The sequence below is a fragment of the Heterocephalus glaber genome, unplaced genomic scaffold (genome assembly GCF_053883595.1).
Source record: "Heterocephalus glaber isolate CG9 unplaced genomic scaffold, H.glaber_assembly_v1.0 deba00001461, whole genome shotgun sequence".
NCBI classification, from domain to species: domain Eukaryota; kingdom Metazoa; phylum Chordata; class Mammalia; order Rodentia; family Bathyergidae; genus Heterocephalus; species Heterocephalus glaber.
In genome coordinates this window covers 7,722,236-7,746,367 of record NW_028258308.1, presented here as the reverse complement: position 1 = coordinate 7,746,367, position 24,132 = coordinate 7,722,236, and the positions used below count along the sequence as shown (strand labels likewise).

At 37.1% G+C, this 24,132-nt stretch overlaps 1 protein-coding gene across 3 annotated transcripts in view; it reads right to left on the bottom strand.

The window, feature by feature from the left end:
• Positions 1-24,132, bottom strand: part of Galnt7 (polypeptide N-acetylgalactosaminyltransferase 7) — a 151,215-nt gene that overhangs the window by 20,189 nt on the left and 106,894 nt on the right. For 2 of the 3 annotated variants that reach the window (XM_004852934.4, XM_021264937.2), the window contains exons 3-6: positions 7,228-7,394; positions 2,549-2,679; positions 2,227-2,306; positions 9-191 (exon numbers count right to left, since the gene is read on the bottom strand). In XM_004852934.4, coding sequence (XP_004852991.2) covers positions 9-191; positions 2,227-2,306; positions 2,549-2,679; positions 7,228-7,394 — 561 coding nt within the window. The remainder of the gene's footprint in view (positions 1-8; positions 192-2,226; positions 2,307-2,548; positions 2,680-7,227; positions 7,395-24,132) is intronic. The other variant, XM_004852933.4, reaches the window with a different exon arrangement.

Genomic DNA, 24,132 nt, shown 5'->3' with positions numbered 1-24,132 from the left:
ATCTTTACCGATAAGGTTCAGTTTTATGTTTTCTTTTGGCTTTTTCCTTGAGGCTTAGAGGAATACGTTTCCATAGTAAACTCCAATCCCAGGCCCCTCTGGCAAAACCATCTTCATCCCCACCTTGCTGTGGTTCAATGGAATAATCATTCCCATCTATGTAATCTATTAGAGGCACAGTACATGTAGTTCTGAAACATTTACAGAAAATGAAAAAACATTTAAGAACCCAAAACTGACTAGTTTAGCATGCCTAACTGCATTGTCTCTTACTGTAGTTGTTTTGCTTTTTACATCAGGGAGCTTGAATATCCAATGGAGAAACAGAGTAAATGAATGTCCCATAAAACCAAGGAGTCTGTTAGTGTAAGGGCAGGATAGAGGAGACATTCCCCTAGGCTTACAGACAAAAGTCAGAGTCATGCCATTGAGCCTAATAGTGTTTTCTCTCTTTTATTCTAGCTCTACTGGTAATTTTCTCTTGGTAATTTTGTATTATTTACAAGATTTTTCTGCTTGTTGTTTCTACTCCCTGCCCCCCTTGAAACATGTGTGTGTGCATGGAGTACAAGCACTGCCAACACCTGTCACATCTTAGCAGTCCTAACTCTTCGTTGCTTTATATTTCTTTGAAAGTAGTTATTATGAAAATGTGCTTCTGTGCTTTTACTTAATCTCCTTCTCTACTTCTTTCATTGCAAAAAAACCCCCCAAAACAAAAAACTTCTCTATTGTACTGTTGCTTTTTTTTTTTTAAAGCCAAAAAACCCCTCAAAATGTACAGAAGAACAATAGAAGCAATCTGAGAATTTGGAGTACAAAAGAAAAAACAAACCCCTTATATTTGGACTTCCTAAAAAAATGCAAGTAACTATAAACCCAATTGGATGTAGGGTTGACGTTACAAAAATAATCTGGCACCCTGCTTATTTTGATACTCATCTCATCAGAAAGGCTTTTAAAATGCATTTCCTAAAACGAGATGTTAGCTTTTCATAACCAAGTCGTAGTGCTTTTTAGAAACCAAAGGTGGGCTGCAGATTTAGCTCAGTGGTTCTGCTGCCTGCCTTGCAAGCACAAGTCCCGAGTTCAATCCCCAGTACCAAAAAAAAAATGGGCATAGAAACCAAGAGAAAGAGAAAAAAAAAATCTATGAGGCTTTGAACCTTGATTTGGGAGAATTAGACTCTAAAAGAGGGCATTACTTTCTCCAAAGCTTGAACTTGCTCTGGAAGGTCACTGTGGGTCAGATATGTGGGGTTGTCACTGGAACCTTTGGGAAAACACTTCCTTAACTGCCCAGAGGGCTGTGAGCCTTCCCCTGGAGAGAGTAGCTGCTGTGCGGTTAGGTATCTTTTTTTACTCCTCTTGCTTTTCACATTTCTAAATAAATGGTGCAATGTAAACTGGCCCAGAAACGTCAGTTTGACAAGCTTATTAACTATCTGATTTGGGGGAAATTACTTAATCTCTTTAACCCTTTATGTCTTCTTCTGTAAAATGGCACTAATCAACTGTGTCTTGTAGGCCTGCTGTGAGGGTTAAGCCAGATAGCCCTGAACAATGTTCTCGACAGGCCTTCACATGAAATCCTCTGACGAGAAAGTCTTCCAGAGTTCTTCCTCCACCTCACACCTTTCGCCACAAGGATGTCTCATTCTCCCAGCTTCTGAAATAGTCAGAATTCTGGACCAGAACCAAGGAAGGCTTTTGGAACTAGGACACTTAATACTACCTTCTGGTGTTTCACCACATTTCCATGGAATAGCTGTCTGTTTCTAAATAGCAAGTTTCTATAGGAACCCAAAGCATTGGTCCTCTCTTACTGTCTAAAGTATTAATTAAAATGGGCTTAAAAATCTAATAGGTATAATAATTTCAAAGCAAGTTTTTATATCTCTTACTCCAGTTTAGAGGGAGCACTCAGTAAGTATTACTCAGAGAAAGTTGTTGAGGTCATAGGAAATCTCAGTGACAGAATTTGAAGATGACTCTTGAGGGGTACACCTTGGATTCTTCCAAATGCTAGACTGCCTACACTTGAATCAGCCCAAAGGATCAGTCTAGCCCTACTCAAGGAAACAACTGTTTCAAGGATAACACTTAAAATACAATACTTGATATACTAACTGCAACTGTAATCAAAGAATGAGAATATTATTTGTCCTTTTAGGACAAGGTTTACTTTGCAACTAGGAAAGAAAAAAAAAAGCAAGGTAATGTTACCTGTCCTTAGATATGGGAGCTACAAGTGGTGCATACCAGTTAACTGCCACTTCACAGTGGGCATCAAGGTATATCAAAACCTTAAAAAAAAGAGGCAAGGTGAAAGAATACTCCTCACATACGGTACACCATATATCACACACAATCTAAAATTAGATGCTAATAAAAATTAGCATAATAGTCGATTCTGACATACAAATTATATGTTCAAGCCAGCATTCTCATTTCAATTACAAAAAACTGAAGGGTGATTAAAAATATATATGATCTTTTAGTTATCAAATCCAAAATACTGACATTGTAAATAGCAAATGCTTCCTACCTGTCCAAGTTTAGCCTTTTGAGCACCAATACTTCGTGCTTGAATTAAACCTTCTCTTCTCTCGTTTCGAAATACCTTTACCAGGCCATTCCACAGCTTAATATATTCATCCAGTTTCTCTTTTAAGTGTTCTATGAATAAAAAGTTCAATTAACAGTATGAACTAGACCTTTTATCTAAAAATTGTTATTTTTCTCAAGAAACAGAGATAGGTTACAATTGTACCAAGCAGTTGATACTTTTATACAGGCCACATTGAATGTCTTACTTATTAAGATGGAAGGTGAAGGCTGGAGATGTAGCTTAGCATTTATGAGGACCTGGATTTGACTCCCCCCCCCCAAAAAAAAAGATGGAAGGTGAAATGTATTACTTAAATGAAATTTTAAGCTTGATATGTCTGAAGAGAACTGGTTAGCTTGAGATTTATCTAAACATTAAATAAATGCCGATTGCGCCAATGGCAGGTGAGACTTAAGATATATTTTGTTTTTCAGTTAGTTCATATGATGTCAGATTTAAAGCTTTCAGGCACAATTTTTCTACCCAGAAGCAAGTCGAAGGTTTCTGAAATGCAATATCTACTAACAACATGCAGCTTCACTGGAATCTGCCTGTGGCACATGTTGTTTAACATTTTATTTCTGAGCTATCTTTCTCCAAATAGGTATTGGATGAAGGCTGTGGTCTTGCTGCGATGAATATGGTTCCCACCAAGTTGACAAATAATTGTGAAAAGATATCATTTTCTCTGTATCTTAGTATCACAAGTGTGTATAATTAATTATAAATATTATATATATATATTTTTTTATTTCTAATTTTGTAGGGGAAATTCTGGGATATAAATCCAGACACAGCTAAGCACACTTGCCCAAACCTGCAATCCTACCTATTTAGGAGGCTATAGCAGGAGAATTGCAAGTTCAGAGCAGCGTAGGCAACTTCATGAAATTCTGTCTCAAAATAAAAATAATAAGAAGGGATAGGGATGTAGTTTAGCACTCCCTGGGTTCAATCCCCAGTACTAGGAAAACCAAAAACAAGTGCAGACAAAAATTCCAGCTTGGCTTCCCATTGTAAGAGAACAGCTTTTGTTTGTATCACTCGCAGCCCATGAAATTGGCTCACTACACCTCCTGGATGCTTTAAAAATGCTTCTTGATGACAAATATTGTTTCAAAACTTTAAAAACTTGGGCCATGAATATAAAAATCACAAGAAATTGCAGTAGAGATGAAAACTCATGGGTTAATGGGCATATTAGACCACACACAGTATTTCACTCATTTTAGGGAAACTATTAGCAAGATAACCCCACACATGCAGATTCAGAATTGAGAAAAACTTTTTTCTTCCATTCTGACACCGAATTTTTTTTTTTTTTTTTTTTTTTGCAGTACTGGGGATCGAATTCAGGACCTTGCGCTTGCGAGGCAGGTGGCGACGCCACTGTAAATCCCCAGCCCCTGACACCCAATTTTAATGAGTATTATAAATAAAATTCTCGGGCCAGGAATTTAGCTCAGTGGTACTGCAGCTGCCTCGCAGTACAAGGTCCTGAGTTTGATCCCTAGTACCAAAAAAGAAAGAAAGAAAAAAAAATATTTATATATATATATATATATATATATATAAAATTCTCATGCTTAATTATATTTTACCCCCCAAAAATGAATAATGTTTCCTTCAGTTTACTTTAAAAGAAAAATCTCCCCCACTCTATAGTCCTGAATTTTTTAAGCCTTTCTGAATTCTATTAGGTGATATGTATATGCAGCCTAAACCCATCTTAGATACATTTTTATGGACAGAAATGAGTTGGTGACCTATTCTTCCCATTTAGATTCTTGGTTAAGATGGCCCAAAATGGGAAATAGTGAATCCAATGGCTTCTTGCTTCTTTGGGATCTCACCCTGTGGTAGACCGTATTTGGGCTCAAAAACTTTATTGCCAAATGCTGGGGGAATTCAATCCTCCTCCAACACACTGATGTCAGGCTAGGGGTGTGATTTACTATGTTCAATGAGATGTAGGTGGAAATGTCCTGGGTGACTTGTGAGCAGAAGTATTAAGGGGCCAGGGCTTTAGCTCAGTGGCACTGCACCTGTCTCGCAAGCTCAAGGTCCTGAGTCCGATCCTTACCCGACCCCCCGTAACAAAAAAGAAAATGAGGCCGCTTATGTTTTTCTAGGTCTCTTCTTCCCCTCCCCCCATATCGGCAGTGTTCCAGCTGAGGTAGCTTGGCAAATGTACATCTAGCAGGAAAGAAGGTGGAGCACAGAGATAGTGCTGACCTGCAGGAAACGTATGAATGAATGGCAGAAAATCCTCCACTGTTGCAAATCACTGAGAGCGTGGAGTCATGTTTTACCTTCATCCAACTTTCCTCAGTTGGTTGCTGCGTATGTGTGTGGAGGAATTTGCTCCACTGGAAGGCTCTAAATCTTGTTTAGAGAGGATGTTATAATTTCCAGAAACCTAAGTGTCACTGTGAGCATGTAAGTTCTTTGTGAGGTTTTTATATTAGTATTTTGTCTCTAAAAGAAAAATTATAGCTTCCAAGTTTCCTTTTTGAATATGTTGGGAAAATACAAACCAAATTTTCACCCAAGCTTGATTACCCAAATACTGTACAACTTTGCTGAAGTTAGGACTAAAAGATATTAAAGTTGTTTTGAAATTGGGTAAATTAATAAAAGATCCTAAAAGGCTCTGCAAATTTTAAGTTACGGAGGCCCTGAATGGCTACTTTAAAATATGGTATATAAGACTGTAAAAGGCAAAAGATTTATATGATCTGAAGAGAAACCAGAGTATGAGACTATTAGATCTGAACAAACAGAAGCAATGATCACAAAAAGTTGAAAGTAAAACGCACAAATATTTAAGCCCAAAATTCTGTTCTCCTTTTCTGGATATGTTAAAATTTTACGTATATAAGTAATATAGAGGATTTTAAAAATCATACAGATAGATTTCTCCAAGTTGTTTTGTAGCCTTAGATTTTTCTAAACCTAAAATATTGCTGGTACCAGCAATATTATCTTAGAACATGTTTTCCAATATTTTTCTTGGGACAGGAAAAATATTTTTGATGCAAACATTCCTGTCATACAAAACTGTAAGGTAAGATGTCTAACCTAAATGCATTCAATATGACTAAAAACTTTAAAACTATACATTCTCTTCTGTAAATAAAAATGATTAGTTGGAAACAGGGACTAGCACAAAGATAAGAAAAAAGAAAGTAAGTCACATTTCTATTTCTTTTAATGCCAATGTAGGTAATGCAGGACAAGATTCTGTCCTTGTAAAAACAGCAAGAGTCTATTCAAACTGCAAAGCTTGTTTCAGAAGAAGGAACCTTTTATAAAAGCATTTGGAAATGTATTTTCATGCTGTCCATATTCTGTCTCCACTTCTAACATTACATTCATAGCATCACTCCTTACACAAAAAGTATTTCTACAAAACTTATTTTCCAAAGTGCAAACATCCTGTTGTTATTAAGTAATCTGAGCTCTTGTGGTCAATTCTCTTTCAGTTCTGTTTTGTGACAAGTAAAGAGGAATAAATAAATATCCAGATCGGGTCACTGCAGCAAATTTCCATTTTCATTTACATGCTGTTATGCTAGAGATTGAAAATGGCCCCCAAAGCCTCGTGTGTTGGAAGATGACTGGATTACGGAGAGGCATTATAGCTGACTTGTTGTTAGGAGGTGGGGCCTGGTCAGAAGAGGTGGTCACTGTGGGGAGGATCCAGAACGGTGCATCTCCCTCACTGGCTCCTTTCTTTTGTCCCTCTGCATCGTGGTCACCATGACGTGAGAAGCTTTGCCTCTGCTATGTCTCTCTGCCATGCTGTCCTGCCTTGGAACCACTGGACTATGGACTGAAAACCTGAGCCAAAATAAACTTTCTCTCCTAAGTTGTGAGGGTTGAATATGGTGTCTCAGGGATGAGGAAAGTGATTAAGATACATGCTAACTTAGGATTTGAACTACATCATTATCTATTCATATTTAAGTCATTACAGATACTTATTTAACTTACAGTCATGTATTTAAGGAAAATGAAATTAAGTTTAAAAATCACTTATCTGGAAAATCACTGCTCAGTTACTCTTTTGCCAAGTTGAACCAAAACTAACCAATGCCTTCCTAAATACTATAATAGCTGCCTCCTTGAAAAGAATAAAAAGCAACTTCCTTTTATTTAACATGCTGAATAAAAAACACTGGCATTGCAATACCTACACAATTACCTATTTTCAGGGTTTCAATAAGTCACTTCTATGATTAAATTTTACAAAATTCAAGCCTCGAAGAATTAGTGCAGTGTAGGACAATGGCTGATGACACAAACTTACGAGCCTATGGATTTTGATTTAGCTGTTAATTACTTTCTCTGTGACTGCTGGCAAGTGACTTCACATCTCTGAACCGCCTGTATAAAATGGAGATAATAGCAATATCTATTCTAAAGATTACTATTACTGGGATTAAACAAAACAATTCATATACAACTCTTAGAACAGTGTTAACTTGTTTGTAGTAGATACTATCAAAACACACTAACTCTTGATTTTAAAAAATATTCTAAAATCACATATTTGTAAGTACTTATACATTTAACTTATTTTATCAACAAAATGTCAGTTCCACAGCAATTACCTTTATTACTGAAATCATCAATTAACACAATTTCTGCTAAATATTTCCTCGGAGTTCTTTTGATTACACTGTGGACTGTTCTCATGAGGGTTGACCATCCTTCATTGTGGAAGACAATGACAACACTCGAAGTGAGCAGATTTTCATCATAATGCCAATACTTGCATCTGCAGGAAGAAAATTCATTATGTTTAGTTAGGGACAATCAATAATTCTTGACTGCAAACTTACTATGATTGCATTTTCTGACTGGAATATTATGACTTAATTAAGGAAAGTGAATGAAATTCAGTCTTTGTATGTTAGCAGAAATATGAGATAGAAGAGAGAAGTCGCCATGAGACAGTTATTCCTAGATAAAGCTACTTCATAGCCAATACATATGTATTATAAAGAATTAATTTTTAAACTGATGCTGAGGATGCCTAAAATATTATTTATAGCTATTAAGTTGTTCTTTTCTTTTTTCTTTTCTATCATGACTCCATTATCTCTTTATTTCAAAGGCATATTATGTAACTGAAATAAATGAGTAACATACCATTAATTTAACAGTTTTGTCATTTGCATCTATATTTTCAATATATGAGGATATTATTCTATTAATAATATAATAACACATCAAATGCATGTGCAATACTCTCATCTACATACATTCTGTGGGTGTTGCCATTTTCTATGGTGGTTATTTTACTCTCCGAAACCTGAGCTTTGATGTAAGAGATTTATTTCACTTGCTGTAAAGAAATCACTATGCTTGAAAGCTGTCCTGTTCTAGTATGGCTAAAATATTCAGAAAAAAATGAACACGCTGATGGACACATTTAGAAAGCATTAAAAATATATTGTTGAATGAATAAATTAAGTCCTAATATTATTTAGAGCTATTAGATTGGCTGAAAAGGTTCTTTATCTATGCACCACAAAACCATTTGCAATAAATACAGTAGGAATAAAGTTGTTGGAAGCCTTTTTCTAACTGGAGGAGACTCCAAACAAGACTGGCCTAAGGAAGACTCAAGGAAAGACTTGAAGACTCATGGGAAGGCTCGGTGAGCACAATTCTGAAAGAGTGCTTTCAATTATAATCCAAAGATAGGAGGAGCCAAATGCTCCTTCAGGACAATGAGTTAAAAATATAGTGGTGGTAAAAAAATAATAGTGGTAGAGAAATGCAAACCTTACCAGGAGATGTGGTGTTTCTGGAACTACCTAGGCAGAGCAAGGCATGCATAATTTTAGACAGGTAGGGATAATAATCTTCCAAAACAAACGGTAAAACAGATGGAGGCTCAAGCAACATTTTTCTTCCTCTGACTCTAATCACTGGTCTTAAAGCAGCAGAACTGGTTGTGAAGGACAGAAATTTTGATTTACAACAGACACCAGAATTGGTGAAAATATTTAAAACATGGAGGGAGATTTGGGGCTTGTTGATTTCTAAGGCAGGAGATGACAACTTGGGGGAAAAGGCAAGACAGGAACTGTACACTGGAGATGGAAGGAGTTAAACACAAAGAGACTGAAGGGGCTGTAGGAGGTAGGGTGAAGGCAGGAGGAGTCCATTAGGGGCAGCTTCACTGTCCTCGGGAGGTGGAACATTTGCCATACATAAAGCCCTGATATGAAGATTTGGTAATCAAAGAAGCAGCCATGGCACTGAGGTAAAGCCCCTATTTTGCATAATCTTTCGTCTTATGGGTAGAACTTTTGCAATAACCCCCTGCCTTTTTTTGGTACCTGGGATCGAACTCGGGTCCTTGCGCTTGCGAGGCAGGCAGCAGAACCACTGAGCTAAATCCCCGGCTCCTATACTCCTTTTATCCGTGGTTTTACTTTCCAAGGTTGTAGTTACTTGAGGTCAAACATGTTCCAAAAATACAGTACTGTATAAAATACTGAGAGAACACATTCTTATAACTGTTATAGTATATTATTATATTCTCTGTTAATAGTTATGGTTATTAGTCTATCACTATGCCTGATTTATAAATTAAAGTTCAGAATATATGTTAATCACAAGAATACAGTATATATTAGGGAAAAACATAGTACATATAGAACTGGACATCTACTGGGGATCTTGTTATATATACATGGTTGGCGGGATGCTACTAAGTTCTAATAGAAAAGAATACTAAGTGAAGCAAGAATGCCATAATCAAATGGATGGGTATGTTACACATTTTGACTGATTTCTCCTTTCCAGCATCTCATTTCCCAAGAGAGCATTTAAATCTTCTAACATCAAGGACAGTAGTGATTTAGCTACACTGCAGAACCGCTCTGAACACAAACACATTCACTATTAGGCTTGCAATGATTAAAGCGATAGGATTATTCTTGGCATAATCTTACAGAATATTTTTTATGGTGGCTATCTAGAACAGGTGCTTGGTATTAGAAGAGGAGAACGAATTTTCATAACTTAAAAAAAGTCAATTTCAAAACCAAAAATGAAATAACTGTAATTTACTTCTAGTCTTTCTGTATCAGCTATGTTTTTAACATCTGTAGTTTGATATAGTCTTGCTCTATTTAAACTTTATTAATAAGTGATATCAAAGTCAACACACTATGAAAAACAACATTTTTGGGATGCAAGTCCTTGCAATCTACATATAATATCATTCATATATAATAACATGTGTGTACCTGCACTCATGTATTTATGTGTGAAAGTTACTGCTTTTAAATGCTGCATCTTACTCCTAGATTATTCCCGAGAATCTCAATAAAGAGTCATTTTGGATTTTCTTCCCCTACTCCTGCAACCATTCTAAATCTAATAGGGAAGATTCTTTAGGCATAGGAAACAAATTTTTACTTTCCAAAACACTAATCTTTAAATTATCTACTTTTATTTTTAAACAGAGAACTCTTCCTGTCTCCCTCCAAAATCTCTTTTGCTTTTTTATAAGATAAAAGGAAGTGGAAAATGTTTATAATTTACATGAAACAGTCTTGATACCCAATGGCTGAGTAAATTAGTAATGCAGATATAAAATTTAACTTAGCCTTCAGAAATTACTACCCATTTTCAATAAAAGGAGAATTATTACATCCAATTGCTCAAATTTAATAGACTGGAGTAGGCAGATTTTACTCAAATGTTCAGTTTGTACCTTGGTTGGAATGATAAAACGTTTGTGCCTTGACACTGCGTAGTTGACACCCAGCATCTGACATACTATGGTAGATATCATTCCTTACAGCACATTATGCATAGCAAAATAATCTATGCATCAAAAGAAATTTATAAACTAAATGTCCTCCTCATCACTCTCTGGATATACCCCATTTTATCAGTGTATTTTCCAGAAAAGGCTGCCACAATAACTCAGATGTGGACTAGCCAACATAGGGCCAAAGTTATAACTTGAGTTTGGATATAATTCCTTTGTAAACATACTCTAGAACTACATTACCACTGAATTTTTTTTTGTGACCATTCATATTCTCATAAATCCCCAGAACTGTTCTCCTCAAATTACTGTTGATGCCCAGTGTTTCCCATTCTGTATTTTTACAATAAAACAATATAAAATACAATGCTTATACTTACTGCACTTTGCATTGTTGGTTTAGCTTGCTGCAGCAGGCTCTGATGTCTTAATTTTAAGGATCTGTCATTTGTTGAATATAATTATCCCTCCCCATTTTCTCTGTTGAAAATTGGATGAGCACAATTTCTATCTCTTCACCTACTGTTTATATGAAGATGAGAAGATCAATTATTGTGCTTTAGAGCTTTGTGTCATCCCTGAAAGGTTGGTATCACTCCATCTCCATCAGCTAACTGTGCCACTATTCAGTTTCTTTATCTTGTCCATGGGGATCTGAAGACTATTAAAATATCCTGCAAAGTCAAGATGCATTAGGTATCACATGGTCTCCTGGTACACTAGGGTAAGCAGTGTCTTCTTTCAGAGACAGGTATGAGTTCAGTCTGACTACTTTTCACAGATCCATGCTGCTATCTCATGATGGTTACTTTTTAAGCATGCCTAGGTGATCTCCCTTAGGATTTACTGTGCATCAATGTCAAGTTTCCAAAACCAAACTTTCCTCCCTCTGGAAAATGAGATGATATTTTCCTATCTCCTATTTCCTCAGGTCTCTCTTCTTTCCCTAATACGTTTGGATAACTGGTAGCACTTCCTTTTAACTCATCTGGCAAGTCCCTCAATGTCTGGTGTTGTGTGAGGCTTTTGAGCCTCAACAGATTGAATGCACTCTGAAGATGTCAGGTTACAAAACTTTTGATATGGAGATCACTCCTGCTAGGAAGGTAGCAAAAGAGTATTGTATGTCTTTTTATTCATATGTTAAAATAATATCATATACCCTAACAATCTGCCTATTCTTTGCTTTTTCGTTATTTTACTCCAATTGTAATTGTGTGTGTGTAAATCTTGGTATAAACGTCGCCTACTTTTCCGAAAACTGCCCTATCACACAGGCCTATTGAAGTCCCCTTCTCTAAGACTCCTTAAACAGCAGTTCCTTGTTAGTAGGGACCACGTCAACCCTGGGCCAATGGAATGACTAGCAGGGAACACTTGCCCTAGCTAGACCAGAGTTCCTCTTTCTGGACTTTGAGCTTCCAGATTAGCTCTCTATTAGGTTAATACAGAGTCAACAAAAGCCTGGATATGGAGAGAAGAAGACGAGTGAGAGAAGAGGAGCAAGAGAAGTGAGGATGAAAATCCATTAACTTTAAAGAGAGGAAGAGCAAATACCTTCACTTCTCAACTCTCCATCTGTTTCCTAGTCTTCCACAGCCATCACAAGCACTTCCAGACTTTGGGTTCTGAGATACTCTGATACTCTTTCAATTAGCACCCTCCTAAACAGATTTGTTTCTAGGCAAATAATCACAACATGCTACTCTAGACATTTTTCTACACTTCAGATCGTTATCCCTATATGTTTACAGAATTAAATTTACTGATTTTCACTAGCTTTTCAATAATCTATTTTTCTCTATGATCATTGTTGAAATTACAGACAAATGAGCTACAGATGGCCTCTCCAGATGTTATTAGGTTTTTTGGGGGTTTTTTTGGTACCGGGGATTGAACTCGGGTCCTTAGCTTGTGAGGCAGGCGGTGGAACCACTGAGATAAATCCCCGGCCCACCAGATGTTATTAGTTGGTAGGTCCTAAAAATAATTTTATAGATGAACATTTCTTATGAATAATTACCTATGCTATTCATGTAGGAAACTGATGTATAAAATATTAATTTGGTTTAAAAAACCCTGAAATTTTCAAGTAACCTAGTCATCACTAGAAACTCTGCCTGCAAATACTGGTTACAATCAGGTTATTTGGCCAGCACAGAATCTGTTTTAATGGTTGGTGCCTTACAGTTTTGAAAGCTCCACACAGCCTCCTCCACAATAGGATTTGCTAAAGAAACTAAATTCAGAATGGCTGAGATTCCCAATTCTGATGAACAACTAAGGTACAACAATCATAGTTTTTCTTTGGTTCCCTTATTCTTACCCCCTTGTAGATCATTTCCTATATGCTTTCTTTGACTAGGCACAATAAAATCAAGGTTACACTTTGCTCTCTATCTAATCATTGTCTCAAACTCTACTTTTCATTCCTTGAAGAGCTTGTATTCTTTTCCTTGACTACTAGAAAACCTAAGATGACCAAATTACTTTTCCCTACTGTTCTTCTTATCAGTCAGTCCTTCCTTGAAGGTCAAAATTAAGTCTGTAGGAAATATAAAATTTGAATAGCATCTATTAAAGAAAGTATTCAAATTTTATATTTCCTCCAGAGTTAGTTTCATTAATTGGTCTTCCAGGTTACTTCTTAGAAGTTGTCAAATTTCAAAAAGGATTTTTGTAATATGCTTTCTATATCCTTTTAAATTCTGTAAAATCTGTGGTAATGTCTCCTAGATCGTAATACTGTAATTTAAAAAATGTATAACTGATATTGTGTAACAGGAAGAAAAGGTCTAAAAGAGCAGGGGAATTGGGAGGGGTAGGGGAAGGGAAAAAAGGGAAAAGAAAAAATATGAGAAAAGGAAAAAAATGGAAACAAGGTCTTTGCAAAAAGGGAAGGGTGGAGGGGGTGAAGGGAAGGCAAGGGAAGGGGAAAAAAATAAGAACCAAGATACTCAAGTAATGGTACAAGATCCCAATGATGAATGTAACTGTATTTTATACCGAAAATGTACCAATAAACTTAATGGGAAAAAAAAATTAAGTCTGTAATCACATGACTCATTCTTCCTTATCTGCAAGATGAAAATGGCAGCAAGCTAATCATCCAAAGTTCTGCTCTTATTCAAAACTGTATTATCATGCACTATGTCAATACTCAATGTATTATTTATTGATCTGATTTCAAAAGTTTTCCTGGGAATGCTCCTTTTTCAATGTTGTTATGTCACAGAACACCACTCATTTTCTTCATTAATGAATTAATGGAAAATAATAAATCTTTAATTTCTGCTCTATTTGGGATTGAAAGTCAAATGAATGAACACAGAATTGATGGTTGGGCCTGCAAAAGTTTTCAAGCTTATCACCTGTTAGAATGAAACAAAGCAGTTGAGAAAGGAAGGCTGTTAAGTACAATCCTTGCTTTGGAATGTACTATATGAAGCCACAGCTAAAAGACAGGAAACCATGTATGAAGGTAGGAGCAAAAGGTGGCTGTAGCTCACAGGACCCATAATCTCTATCTGGTCTACTCCCCAGTCTGCTCAATCTAAATAAAATAGTCATGTATGCAAGCCTTTATCACACATACCCCTGATCCAACTAGGTTGCTGTATCCAAACTTCCAGGTCAGGTTTCATGTCTGAGAATTGAGATGCACAGGTTTACCCCATCCTAAACAATCAGTGGATTTCAGCAGAGCAGCATGACTAGAACCAGAAACTCTCTAGCTTACCATGGCTGAATCTTAAGGCTCAAAGGTATAAGAAGAGCTAGTAAAAGCTACTGCTGTATATAGCTTATATAACAAAGAACAGCACTACTACCTGTCCACCCTACTCTGTCTTCCTCTGACCCAGAGCTCACTGAAATGGTTGTGTTTATTTCCATTTTTCTCTAACCATCTCTGAGGGAGCCAGATTCCTGTCACCCCATAGTGAGACACAGCTGCCCAGTTGTTAGCCATGATGTCACCTTCCTTTCCTCTCAGTTCCCTACCTAGCTGCCAATGATCCTCAAATACAGTTACAGTGTGGTTAGACTTCACAGCTCCCAAACAGCCAGATGAGCTAAAAGGTACATCATCTTTGGTTCACTAAGGTTATACCTTATACACTGTGCACAAACCCTAGGGCAGAGAGACCTTTAAATATGACTTTGGAAAACATTTTCATCCCAGCCATCCTGCTGATGCTCCTCTTGCATTGGTGTCCTAATGAGGCCAGTGAGAGAAAAAGGTTTGTCCTCAGTTTTTAGGTACTATAGGAGAAGACACAGGAAAGAACTCAGAGTCGATGGTGTCAAGAGTGATTATACGGGATTGACTATACGTCCCTTTGGTGTGGACATTACCGGCACTGGAGACTCAGGCTAAGGAAGTGAGCACTGGCTCCATGAGCAGTAGTGGACAGACCACTGCACAGAGCCCCACAGAAGGAACATGAGTACCTGTAAGGAATCAGACAGCACTCATTCCTAAGCATGTGTCCACATCCCCAGTGGCACCCAGCCAGTCAGCTGTGGGGAAATTCATGCAGAGAGGATAATAGTTGAGCCAAATAATGGTATTTATGCTATTAGGTGTTGTGATCTCATTGGATCCTAGACTGGGGAAATGCAGTTCTAATACCTCTTAGAGTATTCAAAGCTTCTTATTTAAGTTTCACACAATAACCCTGTGAGGGAAGGAAGCAGCATTATTCATTTTATACTTAAGAAAATTGAGGCTCTGTTAGGTTATACAATTTGTTCAAAGTCACAATTAGTAACAGAGGTGAGATTTAAAAGTGAATCTTTTAACTGTCAGGTTCTTTCCCCTAAACCACAGATTTACTAAGATTACTTATAAATGTATGCTTAAAAAACAAACAGAGAAATGAATTATTTTTACTCATACCCAGGAATACATGACCACTAACAAAAATGACTATGCACACCTTGGAGGATTTTTGCCTGATTTTAAAGGTTTAGGATACTGAATATGTTAAGGAAAACTAAGACTGTTGCACTATAGATTTTGAGTAGTTGTCTTCACATCTTCTTTTCTTGAAAAGAAAACATTCTCAGGCAAATGTGTCCAGTTAATGATCTGAAATCTGAAGCCATAATTTAGGAAAAAGTCTGGCAAGGACTTGTAGGGTAGAACATATGTTCTTGTATATTTTTTCAAAATTCCCTGGGAAAGAAAAAAAAAAAAAAAGAACATTTCACAGTGTGAGCCATATGTTTATAGCTATATTGGACTCTCATTTCAAATATGTGCTTCCATGCCATATTCTAATTTTATAGAAGTGCCAGCTTATCAAACACCAATATATCTGAGCTAAAACAACAGCCACCAACAGGAGTAAGGATGAACATGGGGTGTCAGCCATGAATGTAAAGACATTAATAGCATGAGCAAATAAAGGTTTACATCTTTGACTCAGTTGATTTATATTGCATCTTGTTCTATGAAAGCCTTCATGCAGCTTATTACAAAAATTAAAAATAGAGGGCCGGGGATTTAGCTCAGTGGTTTCGCCGCCTGCTGCGCAAGTGCAAGGACCTGAGTTCGATTCCCCGGTACCAAAAAAAAAAAAAAATTAAAAATAGAAAGGGAAAATGGATAAAAAATTGGGTAGGGGGAGAATTAACAAATCAAGAATAAGGTCTTAAAAGTACATAGCAGAGGGCTGCTGACTCCTATGTGCACAATTGTGAGGCGCAGTTCACAAAGAATATACTATACTGTGAATGGCACCGCCATGAATTATGCAACAAGGTGGCCGTACTTCTTATGGGTTAGCTATAGTTGGGCTTGATTTTTCTAGCAGGAAAACCTGGTTAGGTCTACATTTCACAAATCAGCTGTTGAGAAAAAAGCGCAATATTCTCTGCGTTAAAGTCCAGGTAGGCCTTTTTTTCCTTAAACAAGGCCTCTCCCTTATGGTAAATACAGTAATGCGTTTCCCTGGGCTGTTTTTCATGAAGGCTTCAATGAAGACCCATGGCATTTAAGCAAAGTGCAAGTCATTAAAAATAGTTGTGTGGAGAAAAGTTGGGGTTTAAATTCAACACAGATTTGAAAGTCACACTTTCCAAACATTCCTTAAAATGTTTATGGAGTCATTTTCTAGTCCACATTTCATCACTCAGTGCATGATTATATGCCTTCTCAATGTACCCTAATTACAGTAAGGAAATCATCAACCATATGGAGGACTTACATTTCCAAAAGCAAACTGCAACACTGTTAATGACTGAAGAAGAGGTATAAGCTTACAGTAGTGGCATGGTAACTTCAGGTTAGAGTTAGTGAATGGTTTCCCAAGAAGAGATGGCTAGATACTGCAGGAGTTATCAAGCTAGGCTGCATAATATTTACTAATGAAAGTCTTAAACAGCAATCGATACTAATGTCTCTACAGCAAAATGCGGAGATGCACTAGATCAGTGATGGTAAACCTTTTAGAGACCAGTGCCAAACTGCAACCCAAACCCACTCATTTATCGCAAAGTGCCAACACTGCAATTAAACCTGAATACTGAAGTTTTAGTTTAGAAAAAACAACTCTACATTAACATCTTTTGTCTTCAAAGAAAAACACAATAACACGCACACCATAGGTTCATCACAACTGCACTAGATCATTTCTTGAAGACTCCACTGTAAAATTCTGATTACAAATGGGGAAAAGAGTACATAATGTACAATAGTTAGCATTTGTTGATTCACAGAACAGGCAACTTCTTGGCTCATAAGAATATATTTACCACATTTAGCAATTTATCTTGTTAAAAGTATTAGCTACAGAGGGCTGGGGATTTAGCTCAGTGTCACTGCATCTGGTACTGGAAAAAAAAAAGTATGAGCCACAGTCGAGTTCAGTTTAGCATGTAATATAATTGATACATATGAGATGTTTAATAAATATAGAGAATTACTTTAAGAAATCACTGAAGGGGCCGGGGATTTAGCTCAGTGGTGCCACCGCCTGCCTCGCAAGCGCAAGGTCCCAAGTTCAATCCCTAGTACCAAAAGAAGAAAAAGGAAATCACTGAAATAGTCTACTTCTTTACCAGCATTGAATTATCTTTGTTTCTCTCTTACATCTTTGCTTCATTATATTTTTCCAGAAAAGTAACATCCTTCTGGGGCTAATGAGTCATCATGATTAAAATGAAGTTAGTACCAAAAGGTTTATCCTATCCAAGAAATTATAAAATAAGAAGTAATAGGGTATGTTAATGATTGACCTGAAAAAGGTAGATGCCAAAAAGTTTCAAATCAAAATTTTGGAAAACATCTGAGTTCACTTAAAACCTGGCAGGGAACTCAAGGACTTTACCACATGTGAACAAGTGAGCTACTGCCAGTTGTCATCTCGAAAAAATGCATCATCCGTTTGTTACATTGCCTCCTCGGAGTCTCCGGTTATCTAACAGGTCTATAGATAAACCTGTATACATACAAGGAGGGACTATTACAGAGAGGGACAGGGAAAGAGAGCGGGGAGGAGGAAAAGGGCAAAAAAAGAACCCTGCTATATACAGGGCAAAAGCAAAACAAAGCAGGGATGTGATGGAGAGTAGAAGGGAGACTCCACGTTAAAAAAATACTACCAAGTAAAAGGAAAGGTTAGTAATCTTCTGAATTAAGATTACTAGAAATCCATTAGAAATTCCACTAGGAATTTATCCAATTGAAATAATTAATGATTGGCACATAACTGAACCACAAGTTTGTTCATTACAGACATTTCTAATAGTAAGAAACTAGAAATAGTTCCAAATATCTCAAAATAAAGAACTGGCAAAATAAATTGTGGTCATTTATGCAGTAGAACATCTATCATAAGGCCAGTACACTGGTACTGTGAGAAAAACATTTAAGAACACATAAAAATGTGTACAAAATTTTTTTTTTTTTTTTTGGTACTGGGGATTGAACTTGGGTGCTTGCTCCTGCGAGGCAGGTGGTAGAACCACTGAGCTAAATCCCCGGCCCTGTGCAAAAAATTTTTAAAAAAATTTAAAAAATGCTATTTGTGAAATAATATGAGATATGACAGAAAAATACAGTGAATGTTCCAGTTTTTAAAAAAATTATTACAGTAAAAGATGCATTGTCATTAATCACCCCTCAAAATACTCCTCTCACTTTGAACACACTTATCTCCTTCTTGCCACTTTATGAAGCAGATCTAGAAGTCCTCTTTCATGAGTGTCTCTAATTGTGCTGCCTCAATGTCCTGAATTGATTTAAAAGATTTCATTTTGACTGTGAAAAAGAGCCACAGTTGCACGGTGCCAGATCTGGTGAATAAGGAGGGTGGAGACACACCATGTTTTACCAGCCTGCCTTTCCACTGGATGGCACTTGGCAGCAGCATTCATCGTATTTCTGAGCACACTTCAAAAGCCACTCAGGAAAAAGGACTTCAGAAGGTGGCAAGAACAATGGGATAAGTGTGTTCAAAGTGAGAGGTGGTATTCTGATGGGAATTAATGGCAATGTTTTTTACTGTAGTAATATTTTTTTTTAAACTTTAAACATTAACTTTATATTTTGATCATCACTTTATGTTTTGTGGGTTTTTTTTCCTCCAGTGCCAGGGATCAAATTCAGGACCCTGTGCTTGCGAGGCAGGCACAGTGCCACTGAGCTAAATCCCTGGGCCCTTGATCACCACATTATGTACCATATGATTTCGTCTTTAAAAAGTACAATCTGGGTGGTAAGATTATAGGTGATTTTTATTTTTTTTTAATTGTCTATTAAATATAGGTAATTCTTTTCTTCTTTCAAAATGTTTTAAAATGAAATTGTTACTTAGGACAAACTGCAAGTGAACAGAGTATTACTCTGGCAGTTTTATCATCACCAAATCCTGGGCAAAAGACCTTCCTTGATACCTCTTTTCTCATAAAAGCTATGACACTAAGGCTTTCCCCTGAACAGGAGTGCCACCTTACAACTGACATTGGACCAAATATCCATATTAATCTATAGATGGTTTTGCTGGAATACATCTACTCACATTTTAAGAAACAGTACTGTTTATACCCATTCTCATTTCGAGTCAATAGTAGGATATCTGAAAGGTTTGCAAATGCTGCTTAAGGTACTTCTATACTTCCGTTCTGCCAGTGACCCCTTTCCCCCATACCTGCTGGCTGTTCCACCTAATTCCAGCTAATTAGATGGCCTCTCCCGATAGCTGTACTGATGGAACAGGAGCTTGCACAAATTAGAGCCACCAAGAAGACTACTGTTTCTTGGAGGGCTGCAGCAGCTAGAAGAAAGATAAATGTCCTTAAGTGGGAAAGAGAAACACAAACAAAGATAGGAGAGCTCTGTTGGAAGAAATTTTTTCCAAAGGCCAGTGCCAACTTTTGATGGTTTATAAATCTAAATAGGAAAGCCAGCTCTTCTGAGTTCCAGTACAATGTTTTAAATATTATTAAGTAAATATATTTAATTATCACCATTTTAGAAATAGAGTTAATGTGGTGGAAGAGAGTCTATAAAAAGCCTTAGTATTCTGAAGCAGTGGAGATGGGCTCAATTATGTATCTCAAGAGTAAAAGTCTGAAATTCTTTTGAAAAGCTTTAAGTAGATATTACTTTGTGGTACTTCAGTGCACTGAGCTGACTTCTCAGCGCTCTGCTGTCTGAGCATGCCACTGACAAATCAGGCCATCACTGGACAGCTTGCTCTGGTCACACTGCCCACCCACAAAGCGCCACTGCTCTGTGGTGGCCCTCTTACACTTGTGCCTTCAGGAAAGAAGGAAGCTGTTTCTGAGGCTTTCTTATTACCCCACACATTAGAATGCAGGCACCAATTCTTCTTTCCCTAAAATATTCCCCTCAAACACTTGTCACACACACAAAAGAAAGGCATCTTTTTCAATCTTTTAAACTGAAGACCTCACAGAAGGAATTTGATTGAATCCCTTGGCTACCTAATGTATCATTTACTGAAGTTGATGCCAAACTGTTAAATCTTTATTCTGAGGTGCATAGGAAATTTTTAAGGGCTACTGTCATAGTCTGTCATAGTTTAAAGAGAAGCAAAGTCTGCCCTGTATTGACTTTCAAATTATTCCTTCCTTAATTTCAAAGACTTCTCCATGAAATTATCGATAGCACAAACCCACAGGACTTTTATAAACAACCTCCCCATAATCATCGAGGGTAGGAGTGGTAGTGTGTCCCTAGTTTTACTGGATCCCTGGTATGTATGACAGTACCAAGTGTCATGCCTGCAACGTTGGTACTCAGAAATCATACATTTCTTTTCCTGCATTATTACAATTAGACTTCATGGCATGGGACTTTGTTGTATGTTTCTTTGAGATCAAGATTGACGTAGGAAATAGCTGGAATGTTCTTTTATGTGCCTGCTGGAAAGAATTTAAATTATTTCTCTTGAGGAGGAGAGGAGATAAAAATCTAAAATAAGTATTCCAGATAAGTCAAGGCCAGTTACCAGGAAATTAAACAGATTCAATGCAACATTCACCCATTCAGGAAAGGTGATACCCTTGGGGCCTCAGAGTCTGATACTATCGCATTTACATGGGTCATCAGCACCTGTGAAACTCAGATTAGGTCTCTAATCAACAGAGACTATTTCAGCACTATATCTAATAAATATTCCAAACAGTGCAGAAAACCTCCTGTGTTCCATAGCTCATGCCACTGACTGCAGTAGCCTCTGCGGAGCGCATCTTGGCCTGCCTCCAACTTCCTTCCCAGCCCATTTTAGCAGGGAGACACCTGTAAAAGGAGGTGGAGGCCAAAGCAGGAAAAGAGGGGTGGGAAGGAGAAAAAAGATGAATTATAGGGGTACATTTAATAATAACTAGGCGATTTTTGTTCCTTGAATGGAGAAACAACATTCTATTCCTTTTGTTCTTAACATTTCTGAAAGCCATTATTAGACTTTATTTTTGGCATGAATTCATAGGTAAAAAAGTATTTGTCCTGTTAGTGGATTTTTACTATTCATAGCCTTTGTATGGATCAAAATGCGTTGCCTAAAGGGCCTGTACAAGCTGGTGCTCTGCTTCTGGTTTTGCTCTCATACAGGATATCCATGTCCTTTCCGTAGGCTACAGAGTCCAACCAAAAAATGTACACATCAGAAAAAGAAAAACCTGTATAAATATTTTAATACTAAATTTACTGTGACATCATGAGATTAATACAAATTACCTTTGGCCTGTGCAATTACAAGAGGTGCTCACAGTGGTGGCCATTAGCTTCCAGACATTTATTAGTATGGTAAACTGGTGAAGTGTGGACTCTGTATTTAATGCTACATTTTTCTCCTTTTTGTTGGTGATTTTGCTGTTTAAAATGGCCCAAAGCACAATGCCAAAGGGATTGTGATCCAGCATTCCTGAGCACAAGGAAGCTCAGGAAAAATCCTCATGGAGAAAATCCATATTATGGGGCTGGGGATTTAGCTCAGTGGTTCCACCACCTGCCTCGCAAGCACAAGGTCCTGAGTTTGATCCCCAGTATCAAAAACAAAAAACAAAACAAAACGAGAAAGTCCATATTACATAAGCTTTGTTCAGGCAGGAGCTATAGTGCTGTTGGCCCTGAACTGCATGTTCATTAATCAACAGTACACATAAGATAAGGTGTCTCAGAACACAAATGCACGTGCAACATAACCATGTACTGATCTACTGATGTAAATGTTGTGATGAAAGGCTTGCAGGAACCTAACCCTGTATTTCCCCTATGAACAATTAATAGTTCAGTATTCCTCACACAGCATTCACAGTAGATTTATAGAACATTAACTGTCAAGAACAATGAAAACTGACTATATATCAAGATGCATAGAAATTAACATTTCATTAATAAAGATAGTTCTAAAAAGCCAGCTATATGGGTTCAATTCTCAGCACTGGGGGAAAAAACATTTTAAAAAGACTGAGAGATGAAGGGAAGGGAGAATGAAGGGTTAGGGGGAGGAAACTTAAAAAAAATTAAGTCATGCCATGTACATGTACATGTACAAATACCCACAATGAAAGTAGTCATTAAGTATCATAAACATGTACTGATTAAGAAAAGACAAAAACAGCCAGGCATGGTGGTGCATGTCTTTAATTCTAGCATTCAGGAGGCTAAGCCAGGAGGATCACAAGTTTGAGGCCACCCTGAACTATATAGCAAGACTCTGTCTCAAAAAAAAAAACTAAACTAAAAGTCAACTATAATGTTTGCCATTCTTTTAGACTATCCACGGTAAAGAGGAAGTTATGCTAGGTAGGTGGCTTTCTATTCTGGTTTTATTTTCATGGGTTTTTTGTTTGTTTTGTGATCCTAGGGATGGGTGTTAAACATAAGACCTCATGTATGCTAGGGAAATGTTCTACTACTGAGTACACCAGCTCTTTTAATTTTTATTTTGAGACAGGGTCTCACTAAGTTGCTCAGGCTGGCCCTGCCTCAGTCTCCCAAGTAGCTGTGACTACAGGCATGCACCACTGCCCCCAGCTCAGACTTCCATTCCTTATTAGGCAAACACTTCTGCCTTCCAGAATAATGTACAAGATGTAAAAGAAAGGGACTAAGTCACATTCTCTCAATTAAAATTAAATGTATGCTTTGAAAAAAATTATTATGCCAGAGAAAAGACTTTAATCAATAGGGACATTTAAAAAGTCAGAGTAGGGCTGGGGATTTAGCTCAGTGGTTTTGCCGCCTGCTGCGCAAGAGCAAGGACCCGAGTTCAATCCCCGGTACCAAAAGAAAAAAAAAAAAAGTCAGACTAGTAAATACCGAATAGTTTCCTAGTGTGGTAAATTGAAAGTGTAAATAAGGACTAAAAGGTATAACAGATAATGTGAAATAGGAAGAAAAGGTAAGAAGGGGAAGGGGAAGGGGACATGGGAGGGGGAGGGGAAAGGAAAGAAGGGAACAGAATTAATATGAGAAAATGAAAAAATGGAAACAAAGTCTTTGTAAATAGGGAGGAATGGAGGGGTTGAAGGGAGGGCAGGGGAAGGGGAAAATAAGAACCAAGACAGATTATGTAAAGGTGCATATTTCCAATGATGAATGTCATTATATTGTATACCTAAAGTGTACCAATAAAATAATATTTAAAAAAAAAGTCAGAGTAAGTCAGGAACATTATATAAAATATTCAAGGATGTTATTTATAAAAATAAGTACTTAAGTATCAAAAAGTGGGGAGGTATCAAAAGGGGGGGGGAGATTGGCCTTCACCTCTTAGCAATAGTAGCAAGCATTTATGATATACCTATCCTTAATAGGACAATGTGGTCTCTTGATTAGATGACAGTTTAGGTAACAAAGATGCTTAGAGACAGAACAATCACAGGGTTAAGTTGGAGAACATATTTACATTCTCAGAAATGACAATGCTATTCATTATTATGAAGTATATACGTAGTATTATTTAAATACTAAACCCTAACCCCATGGTGTATTTTTTCATTTCTCTTGATGCAAATTAGAGATTCAATTGACCAGTACATACAATAGATACAGCATTCTTTTATATTATGTGGATATTAAGGGCTCTGTATTTTCTCGCTTTCTTTAGGACTCTTGCTGCTCTTATATATTAGGAAGGCAAGATGACAACGAGTACACTCTGAAGACAAGGTTGAATACCACACACCAAGCTTGATGAGAAACCTATTCAGAAGAGCTTCCTCGGGTTTCCCTAAGCTATGT